Raw genomic sequence first — 17,859 nt, 5'->3', positions numbered from 1 at the left:
TTCTTGTTTTCTTCAATGAAAACCAAACAGTCAGGTCATAAAGTCTTGGGTCCGCTGACCGTTTTGGCGACGCCGATTTAAGAAAGGCTTTTCCGGTTTTTTAGTCAGTCGAGCGACAGCGTTGAACCAGTAACCGTATTGTACTACGTTTTTCGCACCTGTATATGTATCACTATCATTAATAAATTACTTTGCAAATCGATTGAGTTCAATCTTTATCCGACGATTAAAGATACTCAATAATTCTGTAAAGCTGACGAACTTAAGTTTCCGTAGAATGGAAGGGGAAGACAATGAAAGATATAGTGGTAAGAGGAAATTTGAAAACGTCATTAGAAAGGTGATCAGGAAGGTAGCAGGAAGATCAAAGCGTGTCGATTCACGGAAGACACTCATCTGTCAACGATGGCTGGGAAACGAAAGCGTCTAACTGGTTATCGATTTTCATTCAAGTCACTCCGGTTCTAGTTTCTGTCCGGTTCGGATGTGTGTTTCGCGCGATTCCTTTCCCCGGGCAAAATTATAAACGAAACGACGGAATCTCGTGACCTGGTCGGTTTCGTGCGGTGCATCGATCGGACGTCCTGCCACCGCCATCGGCATCGTTCCCTCTGAATTTCTATTTACTCTGCTCTGGCGACAAAGTTGCTTTGAATAGAACCCAGCTACTCTCAGGATTCACGACCGAGAACGTACGGCTGAATTGACCTCGATTTTCAAGTGCTTTATCAAATTTAACCCCCTTTCAAACAATTTTTCCACTCATTTATCACGCGCGCTTTCTCAATCTGTGTCAAACGAACAAGCTTCGTTTCAGACTCTTTATAACCATTTTAATCTTTTATGATTTTACGAAAGATCCTCTGCTCTGCTTTTTAATCAAACAAACGGACGAGTAGAATGCTTATGATTCTTGTAATATTGAAAGAAAAATATGAATTTCTAAGTAAACGAACCTGTTAGAGACCAGGGGTTGAGAAAAAAGACAAAATAGAAGAGCTTTATAATTTAATAGTCGCCTTACACTAGGGATGTTCGATTCCGATTCGATTCTTTTGTGGTGGATCGGTGCACGATCGGCTGCACGAGGTTTCCCGAAGACGCACGAGCCACCATGCGGCGACAGTCTTATGTTAGGGCAAGGTGATGCCGGACGCGTCTTTGTGCGCGCTTTATGTTACACTTCCTTTATACGTTATATTATTAAAACTGTTCAAACAATTGTGTTCCTTTTTGCTACCCGAGACACTACAGTTTCGGTAAAAAAATCGGTCTTTTGAATCGATTTTTTACCCTCTAGGGAATTAATTATCACTTTTTATATCGACTTTTTAGAAGAATCGATTTTTCTGATCCATAAAAACACATTCACTCCTAAAAAGAGTATAATATGAATAGTGATTAAAATATAAACAATGTAGAGCGCCTGCTTTTGGTGTAAGAGCACGAAATATAAAAAAATACAAGATCGATTCTTTACAATGATCGATGCCGCATAGAATAGTCTGTTTACAAAAATGAAAATAAAAAAGCAAACAAAAAAAGTCAATTCTTTTCAAACCGATTCTTTGGTTTCGATTTTTTAAAGGAATCGATTCTCTTATTTCGATTCAGAATCAATTCTTTCCGGTGAATCAAACATCCCTACCTTACACGAGAGACGCCGAACAGAATAGAAAAACGCATGAACATCGGCGACAGTAATCGCCACTAACTTCATGTCTCGCAGGCTTCCCAACTATGGAAATGAAACGGAACGCGCTTGCGCAGACGATACAACAGAAGCGCGCCAAGTACTGTACGCGTCTACTAATTGTAAGTTGAGGCTCGAGGCAGTGCCTACCGTTCTTTTTCTCTGTCACGCGACACACTACATTTCTACTAGTAATTGTAACATAGGAAGCGAATAGCGAGAATGCGTGTGGGTCAACTGTATAAGCGTGCGTGTCTTAGCCTGGCCCATCTAGCTCCGACCAATCAGACCCGATTCCTTAGGAGTCTCAACTTAGTAGACGCGTACAGTACCACAGCCGACTCTAGTACTGTGCGTTGCAGCTAAGTTGCCGTCCAATCAAATTCGTTGACCTGCCTCCAGTCACACGTATTATGTTTATTGGCTGAGGGCCTTACATCCACAAATCTATCGCGTGACGAACGTCGCCAAGGACAGACATTGAAACAGAATGAGATGAAGAGATAGCGAGCGGCGGGTTGAATGCATTGGCGTAGAGGTAGATTCGGGGTTTACATTATTAAGAAAACAAGAGAGTTTTTACATTTTCCATAATGTAATTTCCAATAAATTTTGCATAATAACAACTGTTGTCAAGAACGAGTATTATAAAAAATCCATTAATATCCCGAAAAAATCGCATGTTTATATAATTAAATGTATCTTCCGCGAATATGGAAATCTTACGCCTATGCATTGTGACCGCTGACTTCTCAAGTTACGGGTTCCTGGAGGGGATTAGGTGGAGCGAACGCACAGTCCCCTTGCCCCTCTGTCGGTTCAATTTGTGGGTGCTCGGCAACTTAGCTGCAACGCACAGTACAGTGCACCGATGAGATGTTGCTGAGGCTAAGGAGTGACTCCTCGGTCTGTCCCGCCTAGTCCCAACGTCGTCACGCACCCACACCATTTGACTTTGCGGTGTGCAAGCAGCGGGCTTAGTATTTGTGAGCGTTTCGACCAATAACACGCGACGGTCTAGAATGCGTGTGCATAAGGCGTGACTAGAAACCTCTGACCAATCGTACCCGCATTCCTTAGCCTCCGCAACATCTCATCGGTGCACAGTACTAGCTGTGCTGAAGTAAAAATGGCAACACCGCGGGAGTCCGGTCTGAATATATCAACATCTAACCCTACTCTATCTGCCTCCCGGACTCCCAGACTCCCAGCCAATCAACGTCGTCAAACTCTCGGCTACTCTCTGGACTTCACATAACCTCTTTGGTTTCGTTCCAATAATTTCGCTTGTTTCAAGGTTTTTATTCACTTATACACACGTTTATCAATTCTTAAATGTTTCAATTTGATCCAAAGATGGTTTCATTTTGCTTCATACCTAAATTTTCTTGAAACCACTGTAAATATTTCAAATATCATGCTTCACAACACCAAACTACTTCGAGAGTACACAAAATTGATATCACATTTATAACAATTTTATACTACCACATCACTTCTACTTGCCATAGTTGCAACGTTTATGTATTGTTTAATACATAATTAATACAAAATAGCGTATATTACTACAGCTATTAATTAAAAAAGACGTTAATTACAATTCCGAGCACAGGACTCTGTTTTTGAAAATAGAACTCCCGATTGTCACGTGAGCGGTGTTGCCACGTTGTTCAACATGGCTAGTACTAGAGTCGGCTGTGACAGTACATATAATTTCATATCATCTTAACAGGACCATATGTTTTCCACATTTTTCATCCAACGACACAGAAAAGTTGGGGGGAGGGGCTAGAAAGGAGGAAACGCCAACAGCGTCGCCGTTGAGACTGAAATTAACCCGAAGCCAAGAGTGTACCTCCCTGTAAGCTCGTCAAAACGAAGCTTCGGCTAATTGCGTCAGTCTGAGGACGTCTGGCGACGCGCCATGTCCGTGACACAGATTCGTGGAAACAAAACTCGAAGGGCTAATTCGAAAGTGGAGGGAAACGAGGGAAACGAGTGTACGTTGCCGTTGAGAGCTTAATTTTATTCGCATTCTATCCTTTTGGTAGTGGTAATCCGTCGACAAGCCGCTATTAAAGAGAGCTAGCCGCGTTTCAACCTGGCCCGTAACCCCTAACACCCAGCGTCGAATTAACAGAAGAACAACGCTAAGCTTTTATTACCCTCCCCGGCCTGCTCGTTGTTCAGCCATTCGAACGCGGTTAAAACTGCTGTAGTAATTCGTAAACGAGCCCGTTATTCTCCCTCGATATACTTCTTTCGATTATATTTCCCGAATAAACTGCTGTTCTTGGCAGTTTTGCGTTTGTACTTGACGATGGACAGATACAATTTTCGCTAACGTTGAGATACGAATCAGCGTCACGAAAAAAACTTGTAGCGTTAATAAACAATGTCCATGTAATGCCCTGGTGGCTAACAAGAATTAATTAAAACGAAATAATTGAACAAGAAAAAGCCACGGAATAATTATAACCGGGTTTCAGCGTTTATGCATTTTAAAGTTAACGCGGAACTCGCGACCAGTTTCGGCGCGTGTAAAAAGCCAGGAACAAAAAGAAAAATGCGTAAATTTGTGTAGAATTGTTTTTTCTGCTCTCGCTGGCCAAAAAATCACGGGATAACGACTGGTCGGGCTGCTCGAAAGTATGAATAACGACCGTTGTAAATTTCCAACGGTGAACGCATAAAAAATTTAACAAACAGAAAGAAAGGTGAGCAGAATTGGCATTCAGAACTTTTCGTACAACACTCGTACCTCTATATTTCGTGACGATAAATCAAAAAATCAGCTGATTGTCAGACAACCCTGAATGATTTAGAATTTTCAAAGCGATCCAAGTCGTCGCGATTGAATCAGAAATTGGTAAAAAACGAAAATTATAGAAAAATAAAAATTTACATTTGTTCAGAGGGTAAAGTAAATAAAACGAGTATTCCTCCCCAACCGATAACTTGGATCTATAGGATGCATGCGCTAGATTACAGTAAGTACGTGCCCTAGAACAGTTTTGCGAAAGAGAATTCCAAATGTGCTCTCTGTAGCAACTAGAACGATTTAGAATTGCCTTAAGCCTTCGAGTTTGTGACAGTCAATTTCGAACAGATCGGACCACTTCTGACTATTACTATCATTATCACAGAGCTTGAAACAGGAATAATTCATGGAACAACTAATTCCTAAAGAAATTAGCCTAACTAATCGTAAACGACAGAACGTTTCAGTTTTAATTTTCCTCGTAAGTATATTTACTGCGTTTCTCCAAGAGGGATGATAAGAATTATAAAAAGTCACATTTGCATGCGAGTGCTCGATACAGGCGTCGTCGCTGAAAGATGAAAACATTTCCCCGAGATCTAAGCGTGTCCGGGATCGATCTAACCCCGTAAGGGCGCAAGACGAATCGATAAAGGAGGGTAAACACGTAAAATCCAAGCTTTCCAGCGATTTACAGCCGCCGTAAGTCTCGGAAGGGAACAAGCGGTTGCCCTCCCCCTCATCCCCCGGCGTTTTTACGAGGCGTAGCGAGGCGATTCGCGTGGCGGTATCGCGTAAACGCATTCCTCGGTACACGCACACGGAACCCTTTGATTTCCCGTTCGCATGTCGAAGTTGGTAACGACGTTACAACGGAGAAATCGCGTGTACGGACGGTCGCGTGGCGTGTATATTCGTCGTCATCGCGAACCATCGATCCCCTCCCCTCGGTCGGCAGTAAACGGTCAACCATCGCGACCGTTAGACTACGTTTTCACGTGACAGTAAATCGCTACGTTTGTCGTTAGTGCCACGACACCAAATGTCACGACTTTTGTCCCCGCGAAAATTATAACGAGTTCAAGTGTTGTCATGACACTTGAAAAGTAGGTACGCTAACAATTGATCAGACACTTCCAAGAAGGACACTATTCATTCCAGACTATAGATCGCATCGTCTGATGTATGGAAAATTGTAGCCGAGCAAATCGTATTTACACGAGTTCTACCGTAAATCGAGGACAAGATCGATGCCGCTCGCATAGGAAACGTTGCACTGCTTCTCGTTTCCTTAATGATCGTTGTTCCTTCTTTACGCTACCAATACCATGCCCTTTTGCTTGAATAAAACTGCAAATAATTACGGTTCGTTAGTGACGTAGCTAGCGGGCAAAACGTTACGCGCATCCGTAACGTTGCTGGTGCAATCGTTTTTGCCTGGAGAAACCCGCGTCAAACTTGCTAGAAGAACAAGAAGCTTCGTCCACAACAATTCGAAATACAACAATGATAGCTAGATCGAGGGTGGAAGAAGAATTTTCCGGATAAGAAGATGTTTAAAAATTTCATAAGTTGATAAACCGGTGAGGTTGAAAATATTTGTAGACATCGACAGGGAAGGAAAAAGGGGTAGCAAAGGCAAAGTTACGGGGTGCAACGGGCTCGAGTTCCAAGAATATAAGAGGTAACGGCACGAGAACGAGCAGCCGGTTGGCGAGCGAAGGAAACGAGCCGCGATTAGATCTCTCTCGGCGAGTCGAGTCGAGCCGAGCCGAAGAGTGAAGGTAGGGCTAGCCCTTTTCGCGATAAGGCCTGCAAACGCGCTCGTTCGCGAACCTTTCGTGTCGAACATTGGCGCAGGAACGTGCACTCACCCTCGACCCTCCACTTCCTGGCTGTCGCCTACACCGAGAACCTTTCAGTTCTTTTTGTGTTTTTTTTTTCACTCATCGTCGTCCAACCAACAAGTTTCAACATTCCAAATCATTTAGTAATAATTAACACAGTCTATAGCCTGCAGAGTGCAACGAGAGAGCCGTTGCGCGTTTGTTTCAACAGACAGCGTTTCACGCAAAAGGAGGTTATATTCTCGCAATATTTCAACAATTCAGAGGTCCGACAAACGGTTAATTAAATATACGCGCGCGTATGTTGAACCGGTGGTCGTTATTCGTGTCGATAATTGCGATGTTAATTGCATTTCACAGAAGGGGCGCGTACGGCCGCAGCCGGCCAGAGAGGCCTCGAGCCACCGTACGTTCGATAAATCGCGTCAAAGGCCGAGGATATTTACGCCCTATTTCTCTTCGGTTTATTTAAAAATCATCCCCCGTGTTTAGAGGCGACAGGAAACGAGTAATATCCATTCTGATGATCGAGAAAATTACAATTCTATACCTATCGCAAATATCTTGGAAGTTGTAATATAATTCCTGCTGACCATAAACGAAATATTTTATTAATAAATAAATAAATCGCGTCTCGTCGCGTCGGTTTACGACCGTTTTCACGCGTTCCCTCCGAACTTGCCAACTGTATTTACGAGACGTCGACGAACCAAATAATCGACTCGAACGAAACTACCTCTCGTTTAGTCGGCGGGGTCAGATCGGAGCGTTCGTAACGGGAAACTCCGAGGATCGGTAGATCGATCAGGAGATTCGAACGAGATCGACAGCTCCTGTTTAAAACGAACAAGCGCCTGGGCTAGCACGTTTTAACGCCCACCCTACCGAGCTCCTCGTATATTATGGCTGCCTCCCGGCTGAACGGAGATTGACAACGAATCTGATTTCGAGTTCCATTGCGAGTTGGATTTTGAAAATCATACCGTCAATTCAATACCTCATTCCGAGAGCAACCGGCGTTAAATTAAAATCGTTACTCTTTCCCTTTCCGCTGTTTCGTTCTGTCAGCAGTCGCCTCCGGTGCTGAATACTCGTTTATTTCCGCCTACTCTTCTTTCACCGTTTAGAAACTTTCGCGTTGAAAAAAGAAGAAGAAAGAAAAATATTTCTTTCTGCTATTCTCTTACAAGATTCTCTGTGATGTCGAACGAGCTCGATGAAAAATATGATATATACGTAAGATTAAAAGTTGTCTGTGCTTGTGAATCTTTCCGATGTTGTGTATTTCGTTATGCAAATTCAATAATTCCCTGTACGGTGGTTTGCGGCTCGTAAATCTGCCGGAAATAAAGGAGGTGTGTCGTATCCGGTGATGAAGAGGGTCGCAAACCTTATGGGGATAAAGCCGAGTTCATCGAATACCATATGAACGAACTAGGGATGTGCGGCCCGACTGTGCCGGGTTCCCGACTATTCGGATCGGTTCGGAAAACATCGGGCGGACTCAAGCGGGAGTCCGATACATGCGTGACTATTTCGGGTTCAGTCGGGAACAGTCGCGACTGTTAATTTTAATTTTCCGATCATGTGATTTTATCCTCATCGTCAGTGTCGATATGTACGGATCGGAAGTCAATAATAATCTGTTAAATAAATATAGCGTAAACATTTCAAGTGTTTAGAATCTCAATATCCTCTGAGAAGAGATTCCTAGAACGTCACGCAGTCCTAACGCTGGACGCGAACGTACATATGTAGCGTAACACCGTGAGCTTTTAACAGTGATAATTTGTAAAGTAGGATGAAGTAGGAACTAATTTTTGCACCATTACAAAGCGGAAGGTATACAGAAAGCATTCTGCTTTGTAAAAACTCGGGACTCTTTGGAACTAAAAAGATCCGTCCTGTCAAACGTTCAAAGTTTGAAATTTTTTTTTGTTTCATTAGATATGATATTTTTAGTACACTATGAATACCAATTTTTGATCAATTGACATAATCTGTAATATAAGACAGTACTTTCCACCTCCAAAAAACAGCGGAAGGAAATATTGTATACAATCGCCAATACATCTCGTAGAAGTAGGGCAATTTTTTCGTAAAAAATGCTGCATTTAAAACATGCAACTTAAAGCATTTGTTTCGGCTACGACTTTTGTTAAATGTTATTAACTCTAACATAGTTGAAGTCGACGGACATTTAAAAAACAGTATACATAGAATAGATATTGATATGAGAAACTTCATTTTTTGCTTAAATGTCAGTAAAATTTTCAAACGGGACCACTGTGAGTCGGGCCGATTCGGACGAGCTCCCGCGGGCCTTTCTTATGTACTTGTTAATATTTGCGATAAGCATGTGTTTTATGTGGAATTTTGGAATAAGAAATTTTTTATCTGGAAAAATAATACTTGTAACGAATTTATTTGAATGAATTTCCACCTGTATGTTCATTTTATACAAAATGGATTTTGAACATGCTTATTGCAGACATTAACAAAACCCGACTGTACCCGACTGAACCCGAAATAGTCGGGCTACACGACTGCACGCATGTATCGGACCCCCGCAAGAGCCCGTAATATCGGGTACCCGCATATCCCGAGAACAAACGTTTTGTTCAAGTATACACTTGCGCCTTGAAAGTTCTGAAAAAGTTCGTACCTCGTTGAGGCCGCGTTTTATCAAATCAACAGTGCAATTAAGCGAGAGGACAGCAATAAAATGGGACGACAAAAAGCTTCGTACATCGCGAAAAAATTGATGTGGCACAGAAGTGTCGCTTTTTCCGGCAACGCTACTTCTCGAGCGCGAGCGGCTGACTAACCATGCGCTTCTACTACTGACATCTACTCCTGGCCGGCCGCCAGTGGAGCACATCCGGCAAGGCTCGGACGAGCTCAAGGCGAGCCAGCTAATTTCCATTTTTCTTAATCAACCGAGGGTGTAGTAACGCTGCATCTAGAATTTCGTTAAAAAATTATTATCGCTCCGTCGAAAGGGTAAAATTGTCCTCGAAAAGACTAATTAGACGAGAGTATGGTTTAGTTAGAGGTTCAACACTTTCGGCGTGAAAGACGCGTACGCGGTAAAGTACGAAACTGGTAAAAGAAGGAAACGAGAACAGGATAAGCTATTAATGGGGTTTCTTCGAGGAAAAAGTCGATCGTTCCCGACATCCATCGCGTCGAATTACGAGCGATAAAAACCGTAGAGTCGCAGCCAGGGTGAACCGAAGCTTCTAATTTATAATAGCTGCTTGAATTTTATTTGATTTCCAACAATTTTTCCCCCCCTCAACACTTTATCGACTGGAAGTTAGTTAATGGACTTTTTCGATGCCACCAGTTATCGATTGAAAAAGATGAATAGCTCTTTGATCGTTAATCATCAATTGAAGTAACGAAATTAAGAGAAATCTGATATTATGAATTATACTCTTTCCAATTTTTACATAATATTAATACCTTCGACTTTAAATCCTTAAACTTATGAAATTAACGACATTTATATATCCAGAAATAGTATCTAAAAGAATTTGACTTTGAATTTGAATTTCGATTCAAATTATCGCTGTACCTGTGATCCGTCGTTCAGGAATTAAATTAAAACAAAATTTCTAATATCGAATAAGTGCTTTCAGATAGTTTAAATATAAAGAGAAAATTGCTAGAAACTCAGGATACCAACCTGCTTCAAGTATTCGACTCTTGGAAGCAAACGTAAACACTTGTCAGGTAAAGAAGCTGTGAAAAAGTACACGAGTGAAGTAGGAAGATGCAACAGAAAAGGGTACGGAAGGAAGGAAGGAAGGAAGGAAGTCTTGGAAGGAATTCCACGCGTTGAAAGTCAATTCCTAGGTGTACGTGAAACGTCATCACGCGTGATTAACGATCAGAGAATTAATTTCCAGCCACGACAAGCAAATACTTCAGGGATTAAGCGCCCGGAGGCTAGGCTGTCTTTGTTTTTCCGTTCAACGTCGTATGAAATATGTAGAAAGCGCGTTCCGGTTTACGAGCCAGCTAAATTATGCTAGCATCTTCAGGATCGAAGATTAATCAAACGAGCTCGCGTTTAATCAAATCGAAGTATGCTTGGTATATACATATCGGTTGCCCTGCTTTCTTTTGTCAGCCCCTGAAATTTCTCCACGTTATTAGTCCTCGATGCACGAAACGTAAAAATAAAATACTAATTTATTACTTAAGAACATTTCAAATTTCCCTGGAGAATTACTTCACAGACACGATCTAATTTGCCGGCACGAAGCTCGGCAAGTATGCCTATATTCCTATATCGCTAAGATAAGATACGAACAGAAATGGACGTTGCATCGTTAACGGCAAAGTGTTATTTCATGTTCCGATAGCTATGGAATATGGAAAGACACGGAAGAAATTCTGCAAACAGTTTGGATGAGAGAGAGAAGAGGGAGAACACGAGGGTGTTAGGTCGAGGTTCAAAGAAGATAGGAGAGAAACCGCGTATCGGGTCAAGGAGGCCGAGTTTGCCGGCCAATTAATTAGTCATTTCTTTGACGAGGATTCCCGTGATTCGAGGTGTTTCCTTTGCCACGATACAAGTAGTAATAACGGGTTCTTCGAATGGCTGGTGTGGAAGGAAACGAATCGCTGAAGGAAATGAAACGAGGTCAAGTTAAATAAAATAAGAGAGGAAACAGATGACGAGATCTTCGACTTGTCTTCATCTTGGTTGAAATGTATGTGCGAAATCTACACCTCATGGTTTCAATGGATATTCATTTTTAGACCTTGACCGATCTATTAGTAACAATGTTTGAAATCGATTTCTGCTTCGCGGATATTCACAACTTGTAATTTCGCGAAGGGCAACGCGTGCAATCGACAGCGCGACCAAAAAGCGAAAGATTGGACACCTTGTAGGGTGTCCGTGCTGAAGTGTAACAGCCGCTTTATTTCGTAACTACTGATGACACGAAAAATTGTTTATGTGGAAATTGCATAGTACAATGGGGCCTATATCTTGGCGTGAACGAAACTTTTTTTACATTATTAGTTTAAAAGATATCGCATTTCGTTTTTTAAATGGAACTATATATCTTTTTTTTCAGATCATGTGATAGTGCTTTTCAAGACGAATTTATTAAGCTTTAATGTATATACGAGATTTTAATTAATTTTCAAGATATAACTGATTTTCAGCAGAGACGTCTCGATTCGAGTAGCAAGTAGTAAAAGCGGACCTATTGTTGCGGTAAGTGCCACATGTTTGACTGTGCCTCTTGAAACCGATAGCAAGGGTCTACGCTCGGAACGGCAGGCCCGAAAAATAAGAAACGGGAAAAGTATTGTTTATCACGGTTTAAGTTTGCCGTCTATCACGTTAAATTTGTTGCTAATAATTTGGAAGGTTGGAACATTAATTTAACACGTTGAACGCCATGGGGGTCACCGGTGACCGACACCGGAAATTATACGTGCCTGAATAATTAAAAGAAAACAATAGAAAAGCATTATTTTAAGTAATACTGTTATGGCACACATAACGTAAAATGGTAAATAAAGCTTAAAATTTGAAATTTGAAAATTAATTATTTGTCCTATAACAAATGGCCATTTTTACTGTGGCGTTCAACGTGTTAAGGGTTTAAATTATCAAAGACTCGTATTATTAAATTTTGGAATTCTTATCATTTAATTATCCTCGAAACTCTCTTATTCGCCTACACTTTTCAAGTTGAAGCAATAAGAAACAACAAGTATTCTAGATGGAATGTTATACTTGGAAATAAGTTTTGGAAATAGAACAATCCCGATGAAATATACGTTTAATCTCTGTACACGTAAACCACAGTGTGTTCTACATCCTCCTCTACAAAATTGCACAGCACGCTAGGCAATTGAATGTTTAGAAGCAAATAGCCGCTATCAAAGCGTACATGACGCTTGAATTTATTTCCAATAATGAAATTTCACTGAATAATTAATTACACGAATCGAGCCGACAAATCAAACTGTTCGGTAATTGAATTGAAACGGTAAGCTATTGGCCTACGAAATCGTACGTTTCGACGTACAGGCGTTACTTTTTAATAATGATACTTGAATTCATGACTAATGTGTTCAATTGTTTCATCGATCTTCGAAATTTGCCTGTAGCAGCAGAAAATTTATAATAAGTAACCATGTTTCACCAGGATGAAATCCTTCTCGGATTGGTAGAAACAACGAAACTGATCGCGAGAAGATAAACTGCGTTCTCCGATGTATTCAATCTTTCCGTCAGGATTAATTAATCAAGCCGGGCCATAAATATCGACCGACTCGGCTTTCAAACCAACGAATGCTTACGGCTTACGATTTTCGCCGTAAAGCTAAATATATGCTTCAGTTTCGACTTTCCTGAAGATACGTTGTACCAAGAAGAGATACTTTCAATGAATATGTACGTCTAGCAGATAAATATTATAAGACAACAAAAAATTAAAAAGACGTTTCGTGAAATATACGATATCAGAAGGCACTGACAATCAGAGCAAGGCCTTCATCTCGTTTTATTGGGTCTAGCCTGGCTGGCTGCTGTTTCTTCCTCGTCGCACACTCTAACAAGTTTGAAACTTGCAAACTTGCAAAGTTCAGAAACGTGCAACAACGCGGCGCTCCACCTGTATCCCGCCTGTTAAATACCTCGTTCGTAGGTCTATAGTTGAAGATACGAGATTAAAAAAATTAATTTTTGAAGCACTGTCCGTCATTAACAATAACGGGTGATTCTAGCTTGGTGACAAATCAGAAAATTACTGCCGTTTCAAGAGCTTTCTTTTCAATTATTAATTCAGTTAATTAATCAACTGCCGAGTAACTTAAATAACGACTTCCGGATACAAAGGATTAATGATTCATAAGCTGGATTTCATTAGAACCCCTCGTTTGTCAGAGAAATCGAATAACTGGGAGACCCAGAAAAGTACGGTTTAAAGATGGAAAAGGTCCTTGGTTCGATCTGGTTTATCAGAAGATGCAGAATCAGAGAAGGGTGGAGAGGGGAAACAAGCGACGAACGAGGAACGAGGAGCGACTAGCGGGAACAACGACTCGAAGGTACTTGGAATTTATTCGAAAGCAACCTCGTTACGGTGCGGCTCGGTAAAGTAGGTCGCATGAAAATAGCGAGGACGTTTAAAAGCACCTCACCGTACGATTTAACGTCAATGGGCCACTTCTCGTTCCCCTCTTTTTCTCTTTCTCCGAGACTGCATCTCCTTTTTCTTCGTCTACCAACCGAGCCAGCCTCGCGTACTTTTCCTTTTGCGAGCTGACTTGCGACATTTAAGCAAGGAACCCTGTACGACGCGACGTAGCCGTGTGACGAGCTCTTGGGGAAAAATCTTTGCCCGCTTTGGATGCTTGCGCGTTTCTGCTTTGTGCCTACAATTTTTTTTCTTTTTCTCTTCTCTCGACAGAGATTCCTTCTCGACAGACTGTCACCTTCTACGTTGCACAGTTTCACGCCTCGAGTTTCCAAGAGCCTTTTGTAATTTCATTTATTTTTTTATCTTTTCGCCTCTCGATCGAGGCAGTAATATAATAATAAAATTCTCTAAATTTATTGATAAGCTTGCGCGAATTACGCTGATCGGTCTTCGACAGAGAGCTCGTACTAATAAAGACGTTGACGCAGCGTGAAAAAGAGAGCAAGATAATAATCGATGCAGTCCGTCTTTTATCCTCGACCTTCGAAAGAAAGAGAGAGCGAGAGTATAAAATACCGGAGAAGCCGATCACCATCCATTATTAACACTCTATGAGCACGTACGCGGTATTTCGCCGACGATGAGGGTGTATAAATGACTTCCACCCCCAAAACTTACTCCTCGACTATAGACACGCTAGATAACCTTCGATCGTGGCCCGACCTCAATCGAACTTCATCCCCTACGAGGTTGAATTTCTCGTAGGTGCCGTTTACTACGACAATGAAGACACCACCAACCCTTTCCTAAATGGTGTCATCTTGGAAAATTTCATTCTATTACGATTGAAATTCCTTTGCTCGGAGAAAAAAGGTGAAGGGGTATCTAAAAAGCAGTGGCTCTCGATTACACGGTTGTTTCGCCACTTAAATTATAAGCGAGCCGCATTGAACCGGCGTCGATAAACCGTCGTTGTTGAATTAATAACTGGTCCTAATTGAATTAATAATCCGCTCGTCCCTCTACGGAAATTGTAATAGCTGCTCGGTGGCTAGCAAAATACGGGGCCAAGCTATACGTACAGTTATCGGTTCCTGTCCAATTATTGGCTTCCCTTCTACCCCTATCGGAATGTTCCATCGAACCACTGGCGAAACGAGTGGTTTTTCCTTTTTTTTTTTTTTTTTCAAAAAGAAGACGCGGCCTTTCGACGTTGAATACATTTTGCAGTGAATAGATGTTCACAGTTTTCGTTGGAATTCGAGTCTATAAGTTCGATTTCAGACATCGAGATAAACGAATTATATTTTGGAAAAGCGAGAATTAACATCTATTCTTGGAACAGAGAAACATTTTAAAATATTGGATAATATCAAAGATATGCTGACGTAGGAATTATTATTTGTTCTTTGAAAAGAAAAATGTATACTTTGAACCGCTGAATAGTTACCTCGTTTTAATTATTTAAACTTATTAAATTTGTGGTGCCAGTCACGGATACCGTCCACAGCAATTAAAGCACCTCCCCCCTTCCAAAAAAAAGGAAGAAGAAATCGAGACAGTTGGAAACTCCAATCGTTTCGTTAGCTTAACACGCGATCTGTTCCACGAAACTTCACAGAGAACCGTCTCGTGTCGCGATCAAACAGGAAACTCCCCCGTTCTATCTAACTTTCCCCATGAACGAAAACGTAGGATCGAAGGGACCACGATGTTTACGAATCGGCTCTGGCTGGCGAGCCAACGTCAACAAGAACGATTCTTCGTCGAGCGTGACCTTGTTGACGTCGCGACGAAGCTGACCGCAGTGTTTCGAGCAAAGTTCGCCTTTGTCAATTTATTAGCTCATTTGTGAAATTTTCCCGGATATTTCGAAATTTATTATAGAACAATTGAACTAATCGTAATTATAAGTAGATTAGTGTACCCAAAGGAAATGCCACCACACTAGTATTGAATGCACCCCTAAGCCCTTTTCTGTCATCGGTATCTCGACGGTGGTGCATGCTACAGCTGTATGCGTGAAAATGTGTGTCACGAGAAGGAAACGTTTAAATGCGACTTTCCTTTTTGTTACACATATTTTCCCGGGTAATTGATCTCGACGATTTTATCGAATAAATCAAGGTCGGAGAAGACGATAGGAAGTGTCCCGAGGTCGATATCACGTAGCGTTACAAAGTTATGGCCATTTTAAAAAATCACAATTTTTCAAAAATTTTCCGATAATTTCGAATCCAAAAAATAACCTAACCTAACCTAACCCAATACCTTAAATTAGTTAAGGTTAGGTTAGGTTATTTTTTGGATTCGAAATTATCAGAAAATTTTTGGAAAATTGTGATTTTTTTAAATGGCCATAACTTTGTAACGCCACGTGATATCGACCTCGGGACACTTCCTATCGTCCTCTCCGACCTTGATTTATCCGATAAAATAGTCGGGATCAATTACACGGGAAACTGCAATCTAACGCACATTTTCACGGACACAGCTGCAACATGCACCACCGTCGAGGTATCGATGACAGAAAAGGGTTTGGGCCCATTCATACCGATGCCGCGACATTTGCTTTGAGTAAAGGCAAGCATGGAAAAAAGACTAACAATAAGATGAAACTCACCGCTTCTTCCGGTAGGCGTCGGAGCGGACGTTGATCTGCCAGTTGGTTCCGGAATCGGGAATATGAGATCGCAGCATTCCCTTTCAGGGAACTCGCTGGCTCGAGTGCACCTGCAGCAACACGACAACACGACGATCGCTGCCGCAACACTCGCGAACAGCGTCGATCGCGCCAGCAGCGTCCCGACGACACGTGACATGACTCTACCCATCAGATCATGGTACAACATGGGTCCTCTATCTTTCAGCGTGTTCGTAAAACGATCCTCTTGGAAACTTTCGAGGGCCAACGATCGAGATGAAGGTGTCGAACGACGACGACGACGATGAATCCCGCGGCGTCCGCGCGACATCCTCTCGTCGTCCGTCTCATCGTGCCCCGTTTCCTCCACCTTCGATACGATCCAAACCGCGCCAACGCTCGTCGTATCCAGACCGGAAACGCCGCGCCGGTTCACACTTCGTTATCCTTTTCCGTCAGTTCAACGATCAACTTTTTCACACTTCTGGTAAAAATTTGCCGAGAAAAAAATGACTCACGCACACACCGATTTCGACGGAAACATTTTTATCTATCCTATCCTATTCTATTATATATTATAATCGGTGGAAGAGGATCGCGATTCTCTGGATGGATCACACGTGCGCGTCACAGACGATCGAGATCATCTCTGGATCGTTATCCAGAAGCTGATTCAACTTGTAAACCTGTTTGCTACAAGTTTGACCCTCGATTGAGGGTCCCTCTTTTCCGAAACACACGCGCGGAAAAACACGAAACACGTTAACACGAACGAAGAGATGTACACTCGAACGCGACTCGGTTTAGTGTTATTTTTAGTGTGTGTTTCGTGTGCGTGTACGTGTTCGTGTGTAAGTGTTGGCGCAGAAAAGGACGTGGGAAAGGGTGTCGCGAAACACTCGATCCTCGTGTCACTTGGCGCGCGCGTACTCGTTTACTACCGAGCGTACTTCCGAGTCGAGACCGCGTCGCGTCGCCACGACGTTCCGACGCCCAATGACGATCGCACCGTGTACGACCGATAGCCGCGCGGTCTAACCCTCCCCCCACTCTCCACCTTTCTACCTGCTTTTCCTGCCCCTTCCACCAAACTTACATGCGATAGTTCCTGCGCGAAAGTGTGCGCGTTCTGCGCGTTCTCCGCGTTCTCCGCGGAGTTCTGAAACCTCCGACGATGAGAGACCAGTAATATCTCTATAGATGTTACGTGTCCTTGCACGTGATACCCTCTACGTGTGCTAGGATAAGTAGACGATGTTCAAGGGATGCTCCTAGGATGCTTCTACACGCAACTTTAGTGGCACTTGTTCCGAAGCAAAATTTAAATAATGGAACAGTGCATCTGATTATTGACATACGAGGAAATATTAGCATTTCATGCGACACCCTATACATACATTCAGCTATAAAAATTATATTGGCGTGTAGTTGTAACACAATTCGAGAGAACGTCGAAACGACAATGTCCGAGTGTATCCGAGGGATTCCGAGCGGAGGAAAACCACCCCGTAGCTAGGGGTGACCAGGTGGATGGGCGAACGGGCCACCAACGATCCTCCTCCCTCGTCCCTCGTACGCGTCGTTCCTGACCTCGTTTCGGTTGGTTTGTCCAGGTCGGTTACGCGGAAATGCCCGCTGGCTCCCGTGCTGCTCACCCCTGAAAACTGTCTCACGATTACGTAGTCTTAAGTATTATTATCCCTTAAGCGTCGTTAACAGACCAGCTTAACCGAAAA

At 42.4% G+C, this 17,859-nt stretch overlaps 1 protein-coding gene across 4 annotated transcripts in view; it reads right to left on the bottom strand.

The window, feature by feature from the left end:
- Positions 1-17,094, bottom strand: part of LOC114871774 — a 251,681-nt gene extending 234,587 nt beyond the window's left edge. For all 4 annotated transcript variants that reach the window (XM_029178110.2, XM_029178111.2, XM_029178112.2 and 1 more), the window contains exon 1: positions 16,103-17,094. In XM_029178110.2, the coding sequence (XP_029033943.2) occupies positions 16,103-16,454 (352 nt within the window). In that variant the 5' untranslated portion in view covers positions 16,455-17,094. The remainder of the gene's footprint in view (positions 1-16,102) is intronic.
- Positions 17,095-17,859: the final 765 nt, after the last annotated feature.

Source organism: Osmia bicornis, chromosome 13, assembly GCF_907164935.1.
Source record: "Osmia bicornis bicornis chromosome 13, iOsmBic2.1, whole genome shotgun sequence".
NCBI lineage: Eukaryota > Metazoa > Arthropoda > Insecta > Hymenoptera > Megachilidae > Osmia > Osmia bicornis.
Note: the sequence above shows the minus strand (reverse complement) of the source record. Positions and strands in the feature narration are given on the sequence as shown.